The following is a 21343-nucleotide window of genomic DNA, read 5'->3' as shown; positions in this document are numbered from 1 at the left end:
GCTTTTGAATTATGGTGCTGGAGGACATCTTGAGAGTCCCATGGACTGCAAGAAGATCAAACCTCTCCATTCTGAAGGAAATCAGCCCTGAGTGCTCACTGGAAGGACAGATCCTGAAGCTGAGGCTCCAATATTTTGGCCACCTCATGAGAAGAGAAGACTCCCTGGAAAAGACCCTGATGTTGGGAAAGATTGAGGGCACAAGGAGAAGGGGACGACAGAGGACGAGATGGTTGGACAGTGTTCTCGAAGCTACCAGCATGAGTTTGACCAAACTGCGGGAGGCAGTGGAAGACAGGAGTGCCTGGCATGCTCTGGTCCATGGGGTCACAAAGAGTCGGACACATCTAAATGACTAAACAACAACAAGATGAGCCTGCTGGATTAGGCCAGTGTCCCGTCTAGTCCAGCATCCTGTTCTCACAGTAGCCACCCAGATGTCTCTATGGGGAACCTGCAAGCAGGACCCAACCAAACACAAGAGCACTCTCTCCCCACTGCCAGTCATGGTAGACAAATCTGAGCAAGATGGAGCAATGAGACGACTTGCTATTGGGCAGTTTCCTGTGTTCCAACATGTCAGTCTTTGGCTTGGAAATCTGGAGGCCCCATCAAAAGAAATCTGCAAGAAAATATCTCCAGGTAGAGGGGAAAGAGGAGGGGTGCAGTGAGCGTTCGCCTTTTCTTCAAATGGTGGATGTGACATTGGTGGAGGCAGGAGAAACGCCCTGCAAAGGGAAAGGCTGCTGAGCTGAACAGGGCGTGGGTGGGTGTGGGGGAGGCAGATTGCCTAGCCAAGGAGGCAGCAGCCAGGTTCTTCTACCCGTCTCCCCTCCCTTCCCAATACCAATTCTCCAAAAAAAAGAGTAAAATTAAAATCTTAGACTGCAGGCTCTAGACCTTCGCTGTCACTTGCTTGGAAGTAAATAACCTTAGAGGAGGCCCTCCCCAAAGTTAAACCCCCACCCCACCCCACAATAATGGTCATAATAACTAATAACAGTGATAATTAACAACAGTAATTGTTTGGGGCATAATTCTGTGAGAGCGTGGCATACAAATAAACAAATGATCATTATTACCAATTATCAATAATAGCGATAATATTAACACCACTCGTTTTTGCTACTAATTTTTATTATTAATAACAATAGAAATATAAATTAAAACCATTAGTCGTCAACAACAATAAATGGTCATAGTAATTATTAATAGAGTATTAACAGAAATAACAATTCTTAACATCATTTAATTAATAACAACGATAATTATTAAATTTCGCTGCAAATAACAACCTACTCCAGGTCCCTGTCTCCGAGGAGCTTACAGTCTGAATTGTAATAGAAGCCGAGGCAAGGATCCCAGAGTGCGCGATCCCATTGTATATGGCATTTTTAATATTAAAAAGTATATTTGTTTCTTGACTTGGGCTCTCTGAGGAGGAAATCAAATAAATAGATAAAATAAATATTTCGGAGAGGGCGGGGATCCATAGTCACAGTTCGCGACGATGAGACCAATTCCCGGCGGCGTCTATAAATAGTTACGTGGAACGTCCTGGCTCAGACGCAGTCTATCTCTGCATGCCGGCAGTTCGGCGGCGGCGGCGGCAGCAGCAGCATCAACTGCAGTGGAGGAAAGCTACCGCCCTCTTGCCTTGCTGCTTGTGGGCTTCCCGGCAGCAGCATCTGCCCGGCCGCGGTGGGAAGCCAAACTTCGGCTGATGTTGCACGTACCTGGCAGGACTTCCCTCGGCTCCTTAGGGTCCTCTAATAAGCTCCTCTGTGCGCAGTAAGGGTTACTCCCAGGTAACCGCGCACAGCCTCGCAGCCTGCTTTGTGTTGCAACTGAGGTCTGATCGGAGTTTAGTGTTTAAGCGATTAATTTAGGGTGCTTTTTTGTGGGGGGCGGAGCAGGAGATGCAGGAGAGAAATGTCCTCTGCATGACTGCCCCCACCACCCCGCCAGAGGGAAGCGGTACTCAAGGGGTTAACGGGGAAAGGGCAGCAAAGAAAACCGTCCCGGTTACATTCAATGCAGTAAATACACTCATTTTTGGAAAGCAAAAAAAAAAAAAAAAGGCGGCTGCCTCTTTAAGAAGTCGGAAAGGGTCAAAGCCCCGCCCTCCTATGCAGATGAGACGGTCGGAGGCCGCCAATCGGAAGTGCGGGAGGGGAGGGGCTGCCTCGCCCCGCACTCAAAGAAAGTTGCTGGCCGGCTTCGCCGCTCGGCTTCTACTTGGCGACGTCGGTGGCTGCGAAGAGGACGCGTTTGGAGAGCTCCGCTTTTTGCGCACGGGAGAGTTTAGCGCACCGGGGGGACTTGCGCGTTTGGCGCTGCTGCGGCTGCCGATTCCGCTCCGGAGGCTCCTACTGCTGCGGCGGCGGCTGGCCCAGCGTCGCTTTTCGCCCGGCAGGCGGCTTGGCGTCGTGCGCCCGGCTGCCTCTCCACCGCGCGCTCCAGGCACCGTGCGCTCCCGACTGGCCCGTGCCTGGCTCCTGGGCCCCGCTGCTGGGGCGCCCCGCTCTTCCCGGCCGGCTCTACTCGCGCGCCGCTGATGCTGAACATGAGCGAGGAGCACTCCAAAGCCCTGGAGGCGCCGGGCAGCCCCGCGGGCACGGCCAGCTCCATGTCCCACGTGGACTCGGACTCGGACGCGCCGTCGTCGCCCGCTGGCTCGGAGGGAGCCCCGGGGGCGCCCTCGGCTTCTTCGCAGCGACCAGGCGGCGGCCCCAAAGGCGAGCCGGGCGACGTGGACGAGCGCTTCCCGGCGTGCATCCGCGACGCCGTCTCGCAGGTGCTGAAGGGCTACGACTGGAGCCTGGTGCCCATGCCCGTCCGCGGCAACGGGGCGCTGAAAGCCAAGCCGCACGTCAAGCGGCCCATGAACGCCTTCATGGTGTGGGCGCAGGCCGCCCGGCGGAAGCTGGCTGACCAGTACCCGCATCTGCACAACGCCGAGCTCAGCAAGACGCTCGGCAAGCTGTGGCGGTGAGTGGCCGGGCCGGGGCGCGCGGGGCTGGGCTGGGCGGACGGAGCGCAGCAGCCCGCGGTGGGGAGAGAGGTCGCGCCTGCCAGGGCAATACGCGCAGAGAAAGGAAAGGTGACGGCCAGGGACCTTTCACTTTAGAGTTAACGCGCCCCGGCGGGAATGAATGGGAGTTACTTCCGAGGAATACGCTCAAGCAAATAGTGTGGGATTCCAGTCCGAAACAGATTAATGACAAATTAATTGCATTAGAACGCCAGTGGGAGCATTTTTTTTAAAAAAGCGAGGTTTTAAGATTGGGGTATCCTTCCCTTTTTTCGGGGGAGTAGTGTATGTTACATTTTTTGCTTTCCCCGCAGCACTTGGGCAGCAGATCTCCAACCCATCTTAAAATCGTGTTACTTTTTGGTCCGCTATTGTATTTTAGCTTATCCCTCCCTCTTTTAGCAAAAGGTAGCCCAAGGTGCTCCAGTAAATATAATGTCATGGCAGAGTGGGTTTGAACCCTCTTCTCCCAGTTCCTACTCTGACACACTATTTCTTTATGCTTGCTGTAGTGTGGTTGGAAAACTTTCCAGACATTTAACGGCGTACGGGCAGTGTATGAATTTAAGTACATAAATTAAGACTTTGTGGGTATTAAGGCCCCTTTGGAGAGATTAGATGGCGTTCAATTTCTCTCTCCCCAAACCTATCCTTAATGTAGATGGAGTAGGGTTCATTTGAACTCAATTTCATGTTTTTCTGGATCTCCAGGTTTGAAGAAAGTGAAACATAAACTGGGGGGGAGAGAAGGCATCTGAGCTTTTTAAAAAATTCCATCAAACCAAACTTATTTCTTCCTAATTAAAATTAGTAGAACTCCCCCCCCCCCAGCATTTTGTGTAAAAAAATAATAATTCCGTTGAAGTTTGTGCTGCTTGTAAGAGACTGATTAGGAAGTGGGGGAAACGGACTGAAAAAAACAGGGAGGTCATAGGAGTCACTTTTTGTGGGCATTATGGAGTTAGTGATGTCTCTTCCCAAAGGAGCACTGTATGAAACATTTCCTAACCATTCCCAAGTTTCGAAACACCTGGGGTGTCTCTTGCTGTTACAGTGGGGGGCCCAGTAGAGTCTCCAGCAGCTCTTCGGCTGATAAATCCCAAAGTCCGGGAACACCTGGTGGAAATCAAAGGCACAGGCAGCATAATGAGGGACAGCTGGGGGGGGGGGGAGAGAGAGAAAGAAACATCAAGGTTCAAATCAGGGACATTTCTGCTACTTGAAAGGCATGCACTTTAAACCTACCCACCACCAAAGCACCCCCAAAGTTCCCCAAACTTCTCCAGGCTGCCTCTTCTGTCTTGGCAATTCTGATGGTTGCTGAGAGCAGCGTGGATCTCAGTTGTGCCTCACTGCCTGGGTGGAAAAGCATGTGAGGTGTGCTACGCATTGCTTTCAAGGCCGCAGTGGCCTCCTAGCAACCTTGAAGCATCCAGCTGTCTGGTTGCGTGGGCGAAAATCCTACTTAGTTCCCCCCCCCTTTCCTCCCAAACTTTTCTCTCCCAAAGCATTGCACACTTTGGAGGGCTATTCCCCCCCCCCCCCAGTAAATGTGATATTATAAGGACACACTCCTCAGAGCTGTGAAGGGCCCACTATTCAAATATTCTTATTTTTCTTTAGAGGTTTTGGGAAATGGGTATGGTTTAGTTCAATGTACGGGTGCCCAATGGGTTATTTCTTGGCTCTGCCAGTTTTTCCCCTCCTGTTTCGGAAGGAATAGCTATCAATCTATTACTTATTTCCTATTATTATTTATTTAAAAATTCAAAACTTTAATTAGTGCCAGTAATGTGTGAACAGGATGCGGGCCAAATCCAGACTGGCTCATCTGGCTCAGTGCAGTCTGCCCTGACAAGCAGCTGCGCTCCAGGGTTTTGGAAAATACTCCTTTGCATTTTTTAAAGACCCATTTCATTGCCTCTTCATAAGGAATAGAAGAATGCCGTTTTCATGTCAAAAACAAGAGTCTCATGGAACCTTCATAGGCTGAAATATTTCATCTGCAGGTCTGTGCCTGTAAAGCCTATGCCTAAGAATTCTGTTGGTTTTTACAAGGTGCCACAGGAGTTTCTTTTGTCTCTTGGTTAGTGTCTATTTTCCTCTCAAGGCTGGTAGGGCTACCCTTGACACCTTTGTGGGTGTGAGAGGAGTGAATCTGTTGACATTTCCATGTGATATTTTCAGACCAAGTCTACTTCTGTTAGGGTTTGCTCATAAGAGGCATTGGGTTGTTCCAAAGTCTGTGATTCGGAAAACGAAAATCATAGGAAGCGGACTTACATTGTTTCAGACTGTTTGGTCCACCTAGTTTAGTATTGTCTATGCTGTCAGGGGTTTCAGAAATAATTCCCTTCCAGCCCTACCTGGGGATTGAACTGAGGACCTTTTACATGAAAAACAGATACTTATCCACTGAGCTATGGCCGTTTCCCATTTGGACATTGGGTATGTGGTAACAGGGTAAAGTTGTGTTAAAGCTACTGCATTTTCCTTCAGGCTCCTGGGCTACTAAACTTGGACCCTTGGTTAGAAATGTCAACACTTAAAAAAAAAAAGGTTTTAATGATACCTTCATGTAACCAGTTACCGTATTTTTCGCTCTATAAGACACACCAGACCACAAGACGACCTAGTTTTTGGAGGAGGAAAACAAGAAAAAAATATTCTGAATCTCAGAAGCCAGAACAGCAAGAGGGATCGCTGCGCAGTGAAAGCAGCAATCCCTCTTGCTGTTCTGGCTTCTGGGATAGCTGCGCAGCCTCCATTTGCTCCATAAGACGCACAAACATTTCCCCTTTTTAGGAGGGAAAAGTGAGTCTTATAGAGCAAAAAATACGGTACTTTGAAGGAATAACAAATATAAATCCTGAATAAAAAATGCAACTGGTACCACGTCCCAGCGCCACATTTTTTTATTTTTAAAAAAACTTACTTGCATTATTATTAATGTAAATAATAAATTCACTATTCTTCGATGGTACTAGTACAGAGCAGTCCCAACTCTTTCCTTTCACTTTGAAGGGGTAAGGAAATGGGGGAGAAGGTCCCCCCACCCTGTTCCGTAGTCACTGATCTTAATGATAGTAGAATCATAAAATTGATCATCTAGTCGCACAATGCGTTCTCTCCACCATGTATAGCCCTGCAGGTTGTAATAATCGAATTGACTGTGCCGTATTTATTGCATGTGGTTTTAAGGCTGTGGCAAAGGGTCCAAAAGAAGTAGAATGCCTGCAGCAAATACATGAAGCGGCGGCGACTGACCTGGCCAGTCCTCGTGGAATATTAAACTGCATAGCAAAAATAAATCATTCCAGCGGTAACTGTTGACTTGGCTTCGTCAGATTAGTGAACCACCTTTGCAATCTGCCAGCGCTTTCCTTCTAGATTACTTGCTCATGTTTTCTCAGTAGCTGCTGCAAAGAATGTAATTCAATAAGATGGTAATACTACAACATAGTACTGATACAGTCCATTTCAAGTGTGGTGCCTATATTATCTCTGCATTAATCTTTGCCACAGCTGCATAAGGTAGTCCAGTATTATTATTCCCATATTGCAGAGGCTGTGGCTGAGAGAATAGTGGCTTGCCCAAGAAATCTCCCTACTTGAGTTTATTATGACTCAAGTGAAATTTCTTCAAGGGTTCTTCGTTGCGCACAGCTCATTCCTTTAACAATTGCCTGTGCTGTGAGCCCCACCAGACTGGCGATTCTGCAGCATGCTATTGACTCAACAGTAGTGCATTAGTGGTGGTTAAATATTGGACCATCCAAACGTCATTTTGCTGTAGCAGTAGCTCTGTGATGGCTCCCTAGTTTTATTGCACTCTTGCACTATAGCGCAGCAAAAGCAGGAGACACGCCCCGAGACATTTGTGGCATAAAAAGTTATAGGATTTCAGGAGGAAGCTACAGAGTATGTGCAGATTGGAAACACAGCAGTGCATCTGCCCCTAGACTTTTGCGCGCACAAACAGCATTGAAAGTGCGATCACATGCAGTTTAACAGGCCTAGTGTCATCGATGTTAAATGAAAAGGACATCTGTCTGCATTTGATGCATGTTCTGGGCACCGTTTCTGGGATAGTTGCATGATCAACATATGTGTTTGGAGTCTGGTATAAGAGGTGGAGGGGATACCATGAGTCATTTAGTCCAGCCCCGTTTCATAAGGCTGGAAATCTATTAACATCATTGTCAGAAGCTAACCCTTTTTGTCCTTGGAAGGGGATTGTGATTTTTGCCTTTCTCCGAGCTGTTCTGCTTAATATTCCCTCTGAGGCTAAAGCTCCCCTTACATCAAAGTAGGTACCAAAGAATATAATGGAGCCAGTCTACAAGCATATATTCCTGAGGGATAGCTCGGTTGGTAGAGCATGAAACTCTTAATCCCAGGGTTGTGGGTTCAAGTCCCATATTTGGTGAAAGTTTCCTGCAGATCCCTGCAGTTAGAGTAGATGATCCTCTTGGTCCCTTCCAGTTCTATGAATAAGGTCACCATGCACACCTATCTCCCCAAAAGGGACATGCTGCCACTCCTTGTTTTAGGATTGAGTCACTCATCGGATGGGCTGTGTATGTAAATGGATCATCCCACTTCTGATACCACATACGACTTTCCCTTCAGTTTTGACACGGGATGGTTCCCAGTGGAGCTGGTTTGCACCTTGGCTGTCAGTAAGCAAGGCATCCAGTCATTTTTACCTAAGTGCATGTGAATTATTGGCCTCTGTTTCCAGGATGCCTTTAAAATACTCCTTGTCAACAAGTTGGGAAGTTTGACTTAGTGACCTAGAGCAGCCAAGTGCACTGATGCACCCGATCAACTTGATAGCCTTATTATTTTAGCTCTTTTTTAAAACAACAACAACAAGAAGATTGCTCAGAGTAGGATGGTCACAGCTGAAAGCAATGCAACACACCCCTGGAGCTTTAGGGAGTAGCCTCTTAGTGTCTCTCCTATTCGACCAGCTGGATTTGCATGGATGCATTTATGCAGTGCTTGGATACAATGTGCTCTGACGTATAATGAGTTTAAAACCTTTGCGGAATAGTTGTGTGTGCTCGATCCAGAACCAAAAAGATGCAGTGTTAAGGTTGGTGGCAAAATACTACATAAAAGTGCCATCTGATGCAAGTTTGCTCGGAAGGTGTACATTGTTAAAGTGCTGAGTTCAGTGGGGCCTCTTTCCTTGGACTGCAGTTTCAGTATGTTCCCAGTAAGCACATGTACCTGAACATAGGCTGCATGTGTGTCTGTGTGCATGCACACACACTCTGTAAAGGGAGTGGCCACAAATGGAGAAGCCACAGTATTGAAACCCGCTCTTTCCTGTTCAAAGCACCAATAATGTGTGCGTCCAAAGGCTTATGCACAGTCCGTGTTTATAGCAAAGGGTTTGGAGTTGTTGTGCCTCTGTTCACATCCCTGTTCAGTGCTGCAGCTCAGAGGCTGATGGTGGACTGGTCACTCTCTCAGCCTAGCTTATGGTACAGAAGATAGAGCGACCAGGATGCTATTGCACACTGCCCCATGATAGCCGCAGAAAATGTGAAAGAGTATATTAAATATCCCCACACTGCAATCCTATATATTCACTGCTTTGATATATGCCCCACTGAGGCAAATGGGCCTTACTCCCGGGTAAATGAATCTAGGATCGCGGCCTCATTCTCATGGAATCAGGAAGAAAAGTAATATTTGGATGGAAAGGACAAAAATTGAGTACTGCTCCTCTTAGATCGGAGCTGGGCAGAAAGTAGATCAGGGTCTGTTGGTTGAACTGGGGTGAACTGAAGATGTGAACGATTTCTGGCTCCCAGGGAATAGACCATAGGTTAGTTGTAGATCTCCCTTGCATGCAGAAGGTGTCAGGTTCAATCTCTGGCATCTCTAGGTAGAGCTGTGAGATACTCGCTGTCTAAAAACCTTGGGCAGCTGCTGCCAGTCAGTGTAGACAATACTGAGCTAGATGAACGGAGGGTGTGACTTGGTATTAGGCAGTTTCCTATCCATCTTAATATCTTCTAATTGTTTAAACAATGGCAACCACAGAGTTACTCTTCTCTTAAACTATACTGCTGAAATGATGAAAGCTGTATATGTTCAGTAGGAATGGCTTTTTGGTTTGGGAGGAATGTGAGCACAGGTCAGTTTTGGTTCTCAAAACCGAATTCCTGTGCTCATAATTCTTTTATTCTCAGTAAATGCCTTGTGCATCTGGCTCCAGTTGATAGAGCTCTGGGTTCTAGCAAAACACTCAGAGTAGCTCCTGCAAGCATAAAGTCTGCTCACTCCTGCTATAAGGTGTTAAAGCGTAGCCAGGGAAAGCTCTCAACGTGCGCTCTTTTTTGTTTTTGTGTTTGCAGTTTAATCTTGACCATATCCAAGGTGAAATCTGTGCCTTTGAAGATTGCTGTGAATCTTTGCCGCTCCCTGTAGAACCTGAAACAGCACTCCTGCTCCCAGGTTAATTTAATGGGTGAGGCGGTTGCCACATTGAACTTTTCTGCCCCTGGCACCAAAACCTCTTATGCTGCCAGCTGCGACTATTTGTAATCTATTGGCAACAGTCTGCAGTCCAGTGAAATTGACTGATAATTAATGGTCACTTCTAGCATCAGTAGCTCCTGAGCTGTATGACTTACTCGCTAAAGCAATTTGCAGTGGCTTAACTTTTCCTCTTCCAGTTTGCAACCCACCCCCCTTTGAATGAAGAGGGTCTGTTTTTAACCTTCCGCTGATCCCAAATGAAAAACAAAATTTTGGTTGAGTGCCAAACATGTCAAGGTCCCTCTAGAAGAACCGAATTATTTCCCGAGGCTTGGGAGCCTGGAGCCTTTCGGCTGCTGCAATCGCCTCTCATAACAGGAACCATTTCTTTGCTTTTTGTTCTGCACACAGTTGCGTTTCTGTGCATCCAGGTGAATCTCAAGCCAATCTTCTGGGACAGTGGGGACCTGCTCCCCAAACTAGGGAATGTCTAGTATCCCAGTAACTGATTAGTGTTATCCAAGGACGCCAGAATGTAGGAGCAGAAATTGCTCTTTGTAAACAGAGCAGAGCACAGGAAAGGATTTGAGAGGGGGATATGGGAGGTTTGTTTGGCTCCTGGTGTTGGGGTGTGCGGTTTGAGATTTCCACTCCATTTAACTTCTTCTTTTTCTCCAGTTTAAAAGCAGTGGCGGCACCAGAAAAAAATTCTTGGAGGGCACAGAAAAGGGCAAATTATATTTCCAGGTGGGTGAGAGAGAAAAATGACGGCTTATGTCAGTGACAGGAGTTCAGCATTCAGGACACTTGCCCCTCTGCCCCCTTTGGGCTCCCCCTGTGTTTTAAGGTGGCAGAAGCTCAAGGGCATGGCATCTGCTTTGCACACAAAAGAACCCAAATTCAATCTCCAGCAGCATCCCCAGGGAGGGCTGGGAATGTCCATGTGCCTGAATCCTTGGAGCGCTGCTGCCAGGCGCTGTAAAGGTAAAGGGACCCCTGACCATTAGGTCCAGTCGTGGCCGACTCTGGGATTGTGGCACTCATCTTGCTTTATTGGCCAAGGGAGCCGGCGTACAGCTTCCGGGTTATGTGGCCAGCATGACTAAGCCGCTTCTGGCGAACAAGAACAGTGCACAGAAACGCTGTTTACCTTCCCGCCGGAGCGGTACCTATTTATCTACTTGTACTTTGATGTGCTTTCGAACTGCTAGGTTGGCAGGAGCAGGGACCGAGAAACGGGAGCTCACCCCGTCATGGGGATTCAAACCGCTGATCGGCAAGCCCAAGGCTCTGTGGTTTAACCCACAGTGCCACCCGCGTCCCTGCCAGGCGCTGTAGACAGTACAAAATTGGATGGACTAGCAGTCTGACTCTGTATAAGGCAGCTTGTTCTGTTCCTTGAAAAAATAAAAATTGCCGGCCTCTCACAACTGTGGGAAATGGCTTTTGCTGCAGAGAACTTGATTTTCGAAAGAAGACCAGGCCAACTTTACAATCCTATGATTCTCTTGCCCGTCCTCCCTTTTGGTAGTAGCCAGTTGCCAGTGAAAACAGCAAGTCTATTGAGCCCCTGGATCTGATGTGATGTGGTGCATTTGGCTGGATGAGGATTGCCGGTTGTGTAAGCACGAATTTAAATTGCTCGTGGGTTTGTGGTGCTTTAGAAATAACGAGTGACGTACAAGATTAGTCGTACTTGGAGCTAGACCCATTGAAATGAATGGAGTTAAGTAAGTTTAGTTTATTGATTTGGGTGGTCTGACGTAGCTGGATATCATGCAAGTGTCTGTTTGGGCTCATATTATTGAGCAGTATCTTCCCTTTGTTTAAGCCTTTCATAGTTAAATGGAATTTTCCCGTATAAACATATGGAAATTAAATGTGTTAAATATGCTTTGCCTGTTACCTTTTATTTGTCTCTTGCAAATATTATCAAGTAGTTTCCTGGAAAGATTTGCAAAAAATAAAAATAAAAATTGTCACTTCCTTTGCATACTCTGGGTTGTAGCCAATGCCAGCCCTACTCAGAGTAGATGCGTTGAAATTAATGGACGTTGCTAACTTAAGTTCAGTACAACTTGGTTAGGTATAACCCTTGGTGTTCGCTAAGAGCTAATAGTGTTCTAACAGTGCAATGCTATGCGCATGCACATACCTGGGAATAAGTCTGGTTGAAAGCAGTGAGCTTTACTTCTGAGTAGTGATACCTAAGATTGTGCTGGGTGAACTTTGTGGTTCAGGGTCCATGTTTTCCCGTGCATTGTTAAAAGTCCTATGGATCAAAAATATGGTAGAATACGCAGGAGAGAGATACCTGTGCATATGGGGAGAAGGGGGTACAAGGACAGGAAAATGCTAGCAGGTGCAAAGGAAGGGCTTTAAAAATCATCATCATCATTTGCTCAAGCTGACCAATACAGTAGTACCTCGGGTTAAGTATTTAATTCATTCCAGAGGTCCATTCTTAACCTGAAACTGTTCTTAACCTGAAGCACCACTTTAGCTAATGGGGCCTCCTGCTGCTGCCGCGCCGCCGGAGCACGATTTCTGTTCTCATCCTGAAGCAAAGTTCTTAACCTGAGGTAATATTTCTGGGTTAGCGGAGTCTGTAACCTGAAGTGTATGTAACCCGAGCTACGACTGTATTTAGTTTGCAAGTCCTCTTGTCAGGTAAGAGAGTATTAGAGACTTTGAAATGGTGTAAGCCTCCTATATGGAACAGACGAGTGTGTATGGAGAACAAATGCAGGAGAGCTGCAACGATAAAATTAAAACTCAGGGGATGGAGGAAGGTGGTGGCTGTTGAAATCTGGTTTGTGTTGGTGCTTAAATATGCGTGTCCCAAACTCACCCTTTTCACTGCTGTAGGATAACATTTTGGTATAGCTACTTTGCTTTTTCCTTCTTCCTCAGATCCTACCCCAAAGTGTTTCTCCCCCACCCCTCTGCCTTCATCTCTCTGTAATCTCTCCTCCTGGAGTCTGGAGGGAAGGCTAAGGACTCTTAAAAACGAAACCTTGGGTTCCTCTCTGAGTCACGGCTCCCAGCCGCTGAATGCAAATCTTTTTTCACAAACTGCGCAGCCGAACAGTGTGATCGATAAACTGCTTAATGCCACCACAGCAACAGCGGTTTTAAATTGAAGTTACCTGCCAGACCCACAAGGGCAGCTTATGAGGGAGGACAGTATATGGGTCCCATTTTTCCCTGTAAAAAGGTGAGGGTCAAACCAACAACTACAACATGGGAGTGCAAGCAAGGCTGTGTGGTGATCAGGATCTGATACATTTTAATTGTATTGGTTTAAGTGGAAACACTAGAGTAGAAGTCTTTTTTTTATGAAGTATCAGTTGGCAGTAATAGCAATAGGAATAATAAAGATATAGCAGTCCACCCGCTGAGGTTTTCTCCTAAGTAAATGCTACTTAAGTTTATTTATATGCTGATTTCCCACAAGCATTCAGTAGGACTCGTTGTTCCAAATAAGTGCAACAGATTGTATTTTGACTGTGGGATCCTATACATGTCTACTCAAAGGTAGATTTAATAGAGTCCCATGTAGCTTTCTTCATGCTAAATGGATTTAGGATTGCAACCTGAACAAGTTTACACTGAAATTGCGCTCGTCTTCTCTGCCTGGAAAGTTTGCTTGATGGATATAAAATTATGTAAAATGAGAAGGGTAGAGTGACTAGAGAAGAAGAAAAACCAACATTTTGTATATTGTTGTGGTTCAGGATTTCTGAAACTTGTAACAAAGATTAAAGAATACATTCCAAAGATTTGTAAATACTCGAAAGATTTGCCTGTAAAATAATGTTTAACTTGGGTATTGTTCGTTGCAGTGATGGGAAATCTGATCTGTTATATGCAACTGGTAGGAGCGGTATATAATTTCATTAAATCCTTTTTAATGGAAAACTGGATTCTGTTCAGGAGCAGAAAGTTGCTGTTGAGTTCCAAATTATACGTGGTTATTTATATAGATAATTGCTATACTGCTGTTTGCGCAGACAAAAATAATTTTAAAAATCATAAATTAACACATGTAGCAAATCACTAAAGAATATTTACTGATAGCAAGAGCAGGACTGATCAGTGTCTCCTCCTTCAAAAGCATGCTGGAAACAATGTGTCAACCAGCCACCTGAAACCATAAAGAGGTTGGGGCCCCCCCCAGACCCAGGTCCTACCTTAGAAGGGAGTTCAAACACAAGGAGCCACCACTGGAAAGGCCATGCCCCCTGCCTTCATGCCATGTTCATCATACTGAGGAGGAATCCTCAGAAGGGCCTCATGAACTGAAGGCAGAATTCAGCTGAAGCTGAACATTCAAGTCTTACAAATTTCACTTGAGAGTAAAGCAGAATGCCAAAGCTCCCCAACTGGAATTTTCTGCTTTGGCTGGTGTTTTCAAAGTTTCTATATAGTCCTATACACATTTATCTGAAAATAAACCTTGAACTTAACGGGATTAGACATGCATAGTATTGTTCTGTTCTAAGTTACTTTGTAATATCAGTTAAACATCTAAATTTTTAATTTTTGAAAAAATCTTCCTAAAACACATGACAACAATTTCCTGTTAAATATGAAGCCCATGCTGTGATGTGATATCTGGGAATGTGGAAGAAATTCAGTCCAATCTGCAATTAAATGCAAACCTACCTAATTTGCACTTTTCTGAAACAGCCGTCCTTCAAAATTTGTATTGGGGGAAATTGTATTGCTAAAATACATATATTAAGCAGAATTGCATGCAAACATGTACATGGGGGGGGGAATGCACTAAAATGATGAATTTTCATGAAGATTTTTTTTAAAAAGAAAAATTGCAAAGTGATGTGGAAAATTGAATTTAAGACTGGAAAAATGAAGTGGTAGCATTATCCAGTAAGAGAAATGCTCTCTTTACTTGCACTGGGGCAGAAGTGTGACCTTTGACTTGGCTTTCCAGACCAACACACTTGAGACATATATTGCATAAAGCAGGGGTCAGCAAACTTTTTCAGCAGGGGCCGGTCCACTGTCCCTCAGACCTTGTGGGAGGCCGGACTCTATTTTTTTAGGGGGGGGGGGATGAATTCCTATGCCCCACAAATAATCCAGAGATGCATTTTCAATAAAAGCACACATTCTACTCATGTAAAAACACGCTGATTCCCGGACCGTCCGCGGGCCAGATTTAGAAGGCAATTGGGCCAGATCCGCCCCCCAGGCCTTAGTTTGCCTAGCCATGGCGTAAAGAGATTGTTGTTGTTTAGTCGTGTCCGACTCTTTGTGACCCCATGGACCAGAGCACGCCAATCACTCCTGTCTTCCACTGCATCCTGCAGTTTGGTCAAACTCATGCTGGTAGCTTCGAGAACGAGAAGCTCTCAAAGTAAAGAGATTAGATTGTAGTAATCTACTGTATTTTTTGCACCATAACACTCACTTTTTTCCTCCTAAAAAGTAAGGGGAAAGGTCTGTGCGTGTTATGGAGGGAATGCCTACGGGGGGCATGCCTACGGATTTTCCTCCTCTAAAAACTACGTGTGTGTTATGGTTGGGTGAGTGTTATAGAGCGAAAAATACGGTAGTTTTTGAATGGAAGCAATGATTTTAATCTCTCTTTTTTTCTCTCCAAAAGTTTGCTAAGTGAAAGTGAGAAGCGTCCCTTTGTCGAAGAAGCTGAGCGCTTGCGAGTCCAGCACAAGAAGGACCACCCAGACTATAAATATCAGCCACGCAGGAGGAAAAGCGTCAAGGCAGGCCAAAGCGATTCTGATTCGGGAGCTGAACTGAGTCATCACAGTGGGAACCAGATCTACAAAGCAGACACTGGCCTGGGATCCATGAGCGAAAGTCACCACCACAGTGACCACGCAGGTAAGGAAAGGGGAGGGCGACAGATTTATAATGGGAAACACCGAGAGGGCTGCAAAAGTCACTCAAGGTGTAATTGTTCACAATGTATAACAGTGTAACAACTTATAGACACAATGCTAAAATGTAGTATATGTTTAATAAATGAAAGGGCAGGTGCCATTTCCCCCTTTTTCAAATGCCCTTCCCAGTTGCCAAGCAATTAAGTCACATCTACCGCATACATTTAAAGCAAATAGCTTTTCTAAAAGAATCCTGGGAACTGTAGTTTAAGCGGACTGGCAATTGTAACCCTCAGAAGGGTAATCTACAGTTCCCGGGATTATTGGGGAGGGAGTGCCTTGACCTTTTAGAGCGGTAGCGCAGTGCAGTGCTTTCGGTGTCTGGTGTGGCTGTGTCCTTGGAGAAAACAGCATCTATATGCAATGACAGGGCACAGTTTCTTTAAAAGGGAAGGGCATCATCTTTGGCTCAAGCCCCAGCATCTTCAGATTGGACCAGGAACCTTTTGGGTAATATTTGGGCTCACTTGTTCCCCCTTTGCCAGTGAACAAGGGGAGAACGCAGCCCATTGCCCACTCTTATTCTGCACTCCTGTCTCTTGCCCAACACTTCCTTGCAAAAGAAAACCCCCACAGGGATTCCCTTCACAGCTATCCGTTCTTTGCTTCTGTTCTTACTTAGTGGCGCCGTCGGTGCAGCTCTTTGAGCAAATATCCAGGGTGCCTCTTGGCAGAATGAGAAGGAGGGTCCCCCAAGGCAGCAAAGTGAGACTTGACCACATTTTGAAGTCAGTGAGCATCAAAAGAGCCTGTCTGCTGGATCAGGATGAAGGAGGCTCATCTAGTCCAGCATCCTGGTCTCACAGCGGCCAACCAGATGTCCCACTGGGAAGCCATCTGCAAGGATGGGGAACCTGGAGCCCTCCAGATGTTATTGGATTCCAACTCTCATTGTCCCAGGGCTGTCAGATATTTTTGCTGAAAACCATCAGTCATCACAAAAATTACAAATAGTTACATTGCGAAGTACGTTTTCGCACCAGTGGTTCCCCACGTCATGCAGTAAAATCTCCTGTGGTATGTTGGGCTGCTAAGACAGGCACAGAAGCCTTGCATAATTTTCTCCCATTTATCAGCAGGTAACATATTTTTTTCCATAATATTCGGAACAGGGAAACTCTCTGAAAAATCCCTTGGAGAAATCACTTCCTGGAGAATTGTGTGGGGAGCGATAAAATTCTCACTGAAGAATAGTTTCCACCTCTTCCTGGCTGCAAGTAACATCAGTTCTGATGGATAGATATTCTAGCATGTCTCCCATCGAAATACGGGGGAGACATAGTTTGAAATCTCAAGGTTGTGGGTGCCTTCCGTGTTGCATCAACCAATAATTAAACAGAAATAATCTGGAAGGCCATAATCAAATTTCACAGAATAATAATAAATTAAGTTGCATAGTTTGGAGATTATTCTATTGGCTGAGGTTGGTGGGAGCTGGAGTGTGACAACATCTGGGAAGATGGGAAAGTTTGCCCACCCTAATCTAAAGCTGCCGCCCCCCCCCCCGAATCCAGCATCTAAAATTACCCAACCATACCACTGCCCACTCCAGACTTAATCATGTATTAAATATCTACCCTGCCTTTCCAAAGGAGCCCAGGGTGACAAACATCAAAATGTTAAAACAATACATAAACATACTTAAAATGTGTAAAAGCCAGCTAATTTTTTTCAAAGGAAATAGAGAAAAACATTTAGAGCATCTAAAAGTGTTTCAAAGTGATCACATACCCTCAAAGTTACTGGCCAGTATATGTCAGCCATCGGGTGCCTGGGTAATACGGTACTTGCCAGAGCATCAGAGCTTACCCCAGGAATCTTGTCTCGATGCTGAGCCCAGGGAAGTGTGCTTGTTCTCTCATTTGGAGGAGTGTGTGTGCTTCCATATCTATGGAGAACTTTTACATGTGACTGCCCCATTCATTGCAGTGAAAGAAAAAGACGACCACAAACCAGCGTAACTCTGCATTTCAGCATCCGCATTCCTTTGCATCGCTACTTAGAGGGTCTTTGGTAGCAAGGAGAAAGTTTAGATCAGCAAAATGGGGGAGAAGGTTGACGTTTGGCAGTCCCAACTCAAGCCTTCACTACAACTGCTTTTAAGCTAAGGCAAGAGATCAGATTGTGGATCTCTAATTTGTCTGGCTTGACCCCTCAGTCAACCAGCTAACCCCCTCAATGGAAGCTGTAGACCCAAACATCTGGAGGGTACCATATTGGGGCACTGGTTGGTATAGACCAGAGTGGGGAACCTCCAGATGTTTCTGAACTCCCAAGATTCTGTGTGATCCCTGTTTTCCTTTGGGTCCGATGTTGGTGCTAAGGGACCACTAACCCAAGACGCTTGAAACGGCTTGTTCTGAACAGTGCTCACATGGCTTGAAATGTTCTTTGTCTCCAGGGCAGACCCACGGGCCCCCTACCCCGCCCACCACCCCCAAGACGGACCTCCACCACGGGGGCAAGCAGGAGATGAAGCACGAGGGGCGCCGCCTAGTTGAGAGCGGCCGGCAGAACATCGATTTCAGCAACGTCGACATCTCTGAGCTGAGCAGTGAGGTGATCAACAACATGGAGACCTTTGACGTCCACGAGTTTGACCAGTACTTGCCGCTCAACGGCCACTCTGCCATGCCGCCTGACCACGGGCAGAACTCTGCGGCAGGGTCTTACGGGCCCGCCTACCCCCACCCGACCGGCGGCAGCGGGGCTGGAGCCCCCCAGGTTTGGACTCACAAGAGCCCTCCCGCCACCTCGCCTCCCTCCAACGAAAGTGGGCAGCAGAGGCCCCACATCAAGACAGAGCAGCTGAGCCCTAGCCACTACAGTGAGCAGTCCCACAGCTCCCCGACTCACTCCGACTACGGCTCCTACACTGCCCAGGCGTGTGCCACTACTGTGTCCTCAGCCACGGCCACGGCCTCTTTCTCCAGTTCCCAGTGTGACTACACAGATCTCCAAAGCTCCAACTACTACAACCCATACCCTGGCTACGCTTCCAGCCTCTATCAGTACCCATACTTCCACTCCTCGCGCCGGCCATATGCCACCCCGATCCTCAACAGCTTGTCCATCCCTCCCTCGCACAGCCCCACTGCGAACTGGGACCAGCCGGTCTACACAACTCTGACAAGGCCTTGAGAAGGACGGAAGGAGTTGTTGAAGACCTGAGGTCTTCCCTGGACCCCCTCCCCCCCCCAAAAGTATGCACTACACAAGTTCAGAAATGGAATGAAGAAGGCGCAGCCCGTGAAAGGAGCACCCCCATTTTCCCGTCCCAAGTGCCTCCTGTTCTTCTATAATGACTTGGCCATCTGCTCCAAAACCCTTTTGAAAAGTTTCCAGAAGACAAGAGTTCTATTTTCTCTATTAATAATAATAATTAATAATAATTAATAAAGCATCTGGACTGATGGTTTCCTTTGAATACATGAAGGACAGTATATTCTAACTCCTCTGTGAGGACTTAAAAGAGAAGTGCCACAATTCGTACGCAGGACAGTGCAAAGTTAACAAGGAGACGACAAAGGCATTCCGGGGTCTATTGCAATGTGAGGATGAGTCGGCCTTGGCGCACAGAACCCACCTAGATTTTAAAAATCCTAATCATTTAATAATATTGAGGGACCACTTGAGAATCTTTTGGGACCTACCAACCAACTAATGTCAGAATTCCTTTGATTTGTAATCAAGAGTTCTTCTAAGCAAGGTTTGGCTGTAATTAACATTTTTGTTCAGAAGCTTAAAAAAAGTATGTTAAGCTCAGAAAAAAGTGTCTTTTTGTCATTGTTTTGGGGTAAATCTGTTAAATATGTATTTATGTTCTGTGTAATTTTGTCTTTTTTTAATTAATGAAGTAATTCTGTGCAAGAAGTAGATTTTATTTTTTTTAAAGAGATTTTAAGGAGCATAAACTAGTGGAGAAAATATGGTTTTCCTGCTCCTTAAAAAGAAGGTGGTGCAGTGCTTTGGTTCAGCCAGTCTTAAAAGCAAATCTGAAATGCTTCTCAAAATAGTTAAAGTGGTTATGGAAGGATATTATGGAAGGGAAGTGATGGATTAGTTTTCAGGGGGAGCAGGGAGAAAAAGAATCCTTACTGATGGTATTTCCTTATAATTTGTTGAGGAGTTATTATAACATTGATACTAAGTTATAAATAACATATATTTACTTCTGACCATGTCAGGCCAGAAATGAGGTCCATCAAGTCTAGGATTCTATTAATGAAAGAAACCAGCCAGCTGCTGCTGGGAGCTGATAAAACAACGATCTCAAGATCCTGCCTGTGGGATTCCTCCTAAACAGCTATTCTTGGGTTGGAATCGATGACCCTAAGGTCCCTTCTACAGTTCTATGATTCTAATTAACAGGTAGACTTTTTCTGATTATGGTGCTTCTCTTTTGCCATTGGGGCTTATAGTCCCTGACAGCTCCAGCCCTCCATGAATTGGCCGCTATCTTTTCCTGTCCCCCCAAAGCCACTGAGGTTCATGGCAGTACCCTCTTCACCTCATGAGGTTGAGAATCCTAAAAAGGCAATTATCGGTTGTATGAAGGAACACTGAGCCTATTGCCAATGGGATCCAAAGGAAGGTAACTCCCTCCCCAAGGTCCAGTATTATGGGAGAGGGAGGCAAACTCCATAGGACTGGTCCTGGAAAGATCAACAATTGTGTCTCGAGAGTCTCTTAAAACAAAAATATTGACAGCGTTTAACCAGTTCCTAGTTATGGTTTTTCATGCCTATTCCTTCCTGGAAATGGTTAAAAACAGGCCCAGTGTTAATTTGGAAGAGCTCCCTTCTCTTTCCAGCGAGGCTACTTCAGCATGAATGTGGAAAAAGGAAAATGGCAATAAGCGTACCCTCCCCATGCCAATTAGTTTCAACACATTAAATTAAATTTGAAGGCATCATTGGATTTTGGGACTGTGCTGGGAGCACAGCTCGTTCTTGAGAAATTACATTTTAAGCAGAAGTTACGGATTGAGTTTCACTTTAATGTTGCCTATTTAGGGACCAGGTGTCATCCTTCAAAGCTGTGAAAATAAAAACGTTCTCCACTATATTTTGGTTAGTTTTTTAGATGTAGACTAATATTTCGTTGATGTTTTGTTCCATTGTATGCTGAGCATATAATAACCATCCAACTCTAATGGTAACGTTGTGCCTTTTAAAAGAAAACTTTATAAATCTTTAAAACTTTCAGAGGTTATCTTATCTTTTCTACGTTTTCATATTCTTGGGGTTTTTTGTTTTTGTTTCCGTTTTGCTGAAAGGTGTTTCTTCCTTCTTTCTTTTCTTTCTTTTTTGCATATTGCCTTTTGGGAATTTGGGGGGGGAGGCGGGAGAACAAAGCGGGGAGGGGCAGCAGCGGCTCCTTATGCAATCTATTTTTCTGTAAAGTTTGAAGGTCGTCTGTTGTTATCTGTTCTGTTCACTAGCTTTTGACTAAGTACTGCTAACTTTTGTACAGGTCCATTTGATAAAATTAAAAAAAATGCCTTTTATCCAGCAGTCGCTGATATATTCATTGAAAAAAGATATCCGTTTGTGCATGGCACGTTCCCATGGGAATAGGGAATGAAAGGCTGTTCTACCCCCCCCCCAGCACTGTGGGGTGCTCTTTCCATTTAAATGGGGTGCAAGGTAACCCTTGGGTGACAGGGCTGTCTTCTGAGGTCGCTCATTGGGTCATAGATTGACACTAAGGTTTAATTGCCATTTCTGGCATACATTCCAGATTGCGCTTTTAAAAAATTAAGAGCACTTGGACTTAAAGTTGGGTTTCGAATCTCAAAGGGAAGCCACTCAGTTACCTATTTTTGTAACAGTTGAGGTGCATCAAACCATGGCTGGGGGACTGCTGGCCAGCCACATAG

General features: G+C 45.7%; 1 protein-coding gene across 1 annotated transcript; it reads left to right on the top strand.

Annotated features, from left to right (window-relative positions):
• The first annotated feature begins 2188 nt into the window (after window positions 1-2188).
• SOX8 (SRY-box transcription factor 8) lies at window positions 2189-20971 on the top strand. Its single transcript, XM_083473792.1, has 3 exons — window positions 2189-2991; window positions 15165-15403; window positions 17864-20971. The coding sequence occupies exons 1-3, from the start codon at window positions 2558-2560 to the stop codon at window positions 18601-18603; spliced, it is 1413 nt and encodes a 470-aa protein (XP_083329918.1). The 5' UTR covers window positions 2189-2557; the 3' UTR covers window positions 18604-20971.
• Window positions 20972-21343: the final 372 nt, after the last annotated feature.

This window comes from Podarcis liolepis (genome assembly GCF_965112155.1).
Source record: "Podarcis liolepis genome assembly, chromosome: 14".
NCBI lineage: Eukaryota > Metazoa > Chordata > Lepidosauria > Squamata > Lacertidae > Podarcis > Podarcis liolepis.
The sequence above is the reverse complement of the archived record's forward strand: the minus strand, read 5'-3'. Positions and strand labels throughout refer to the sequence as shown.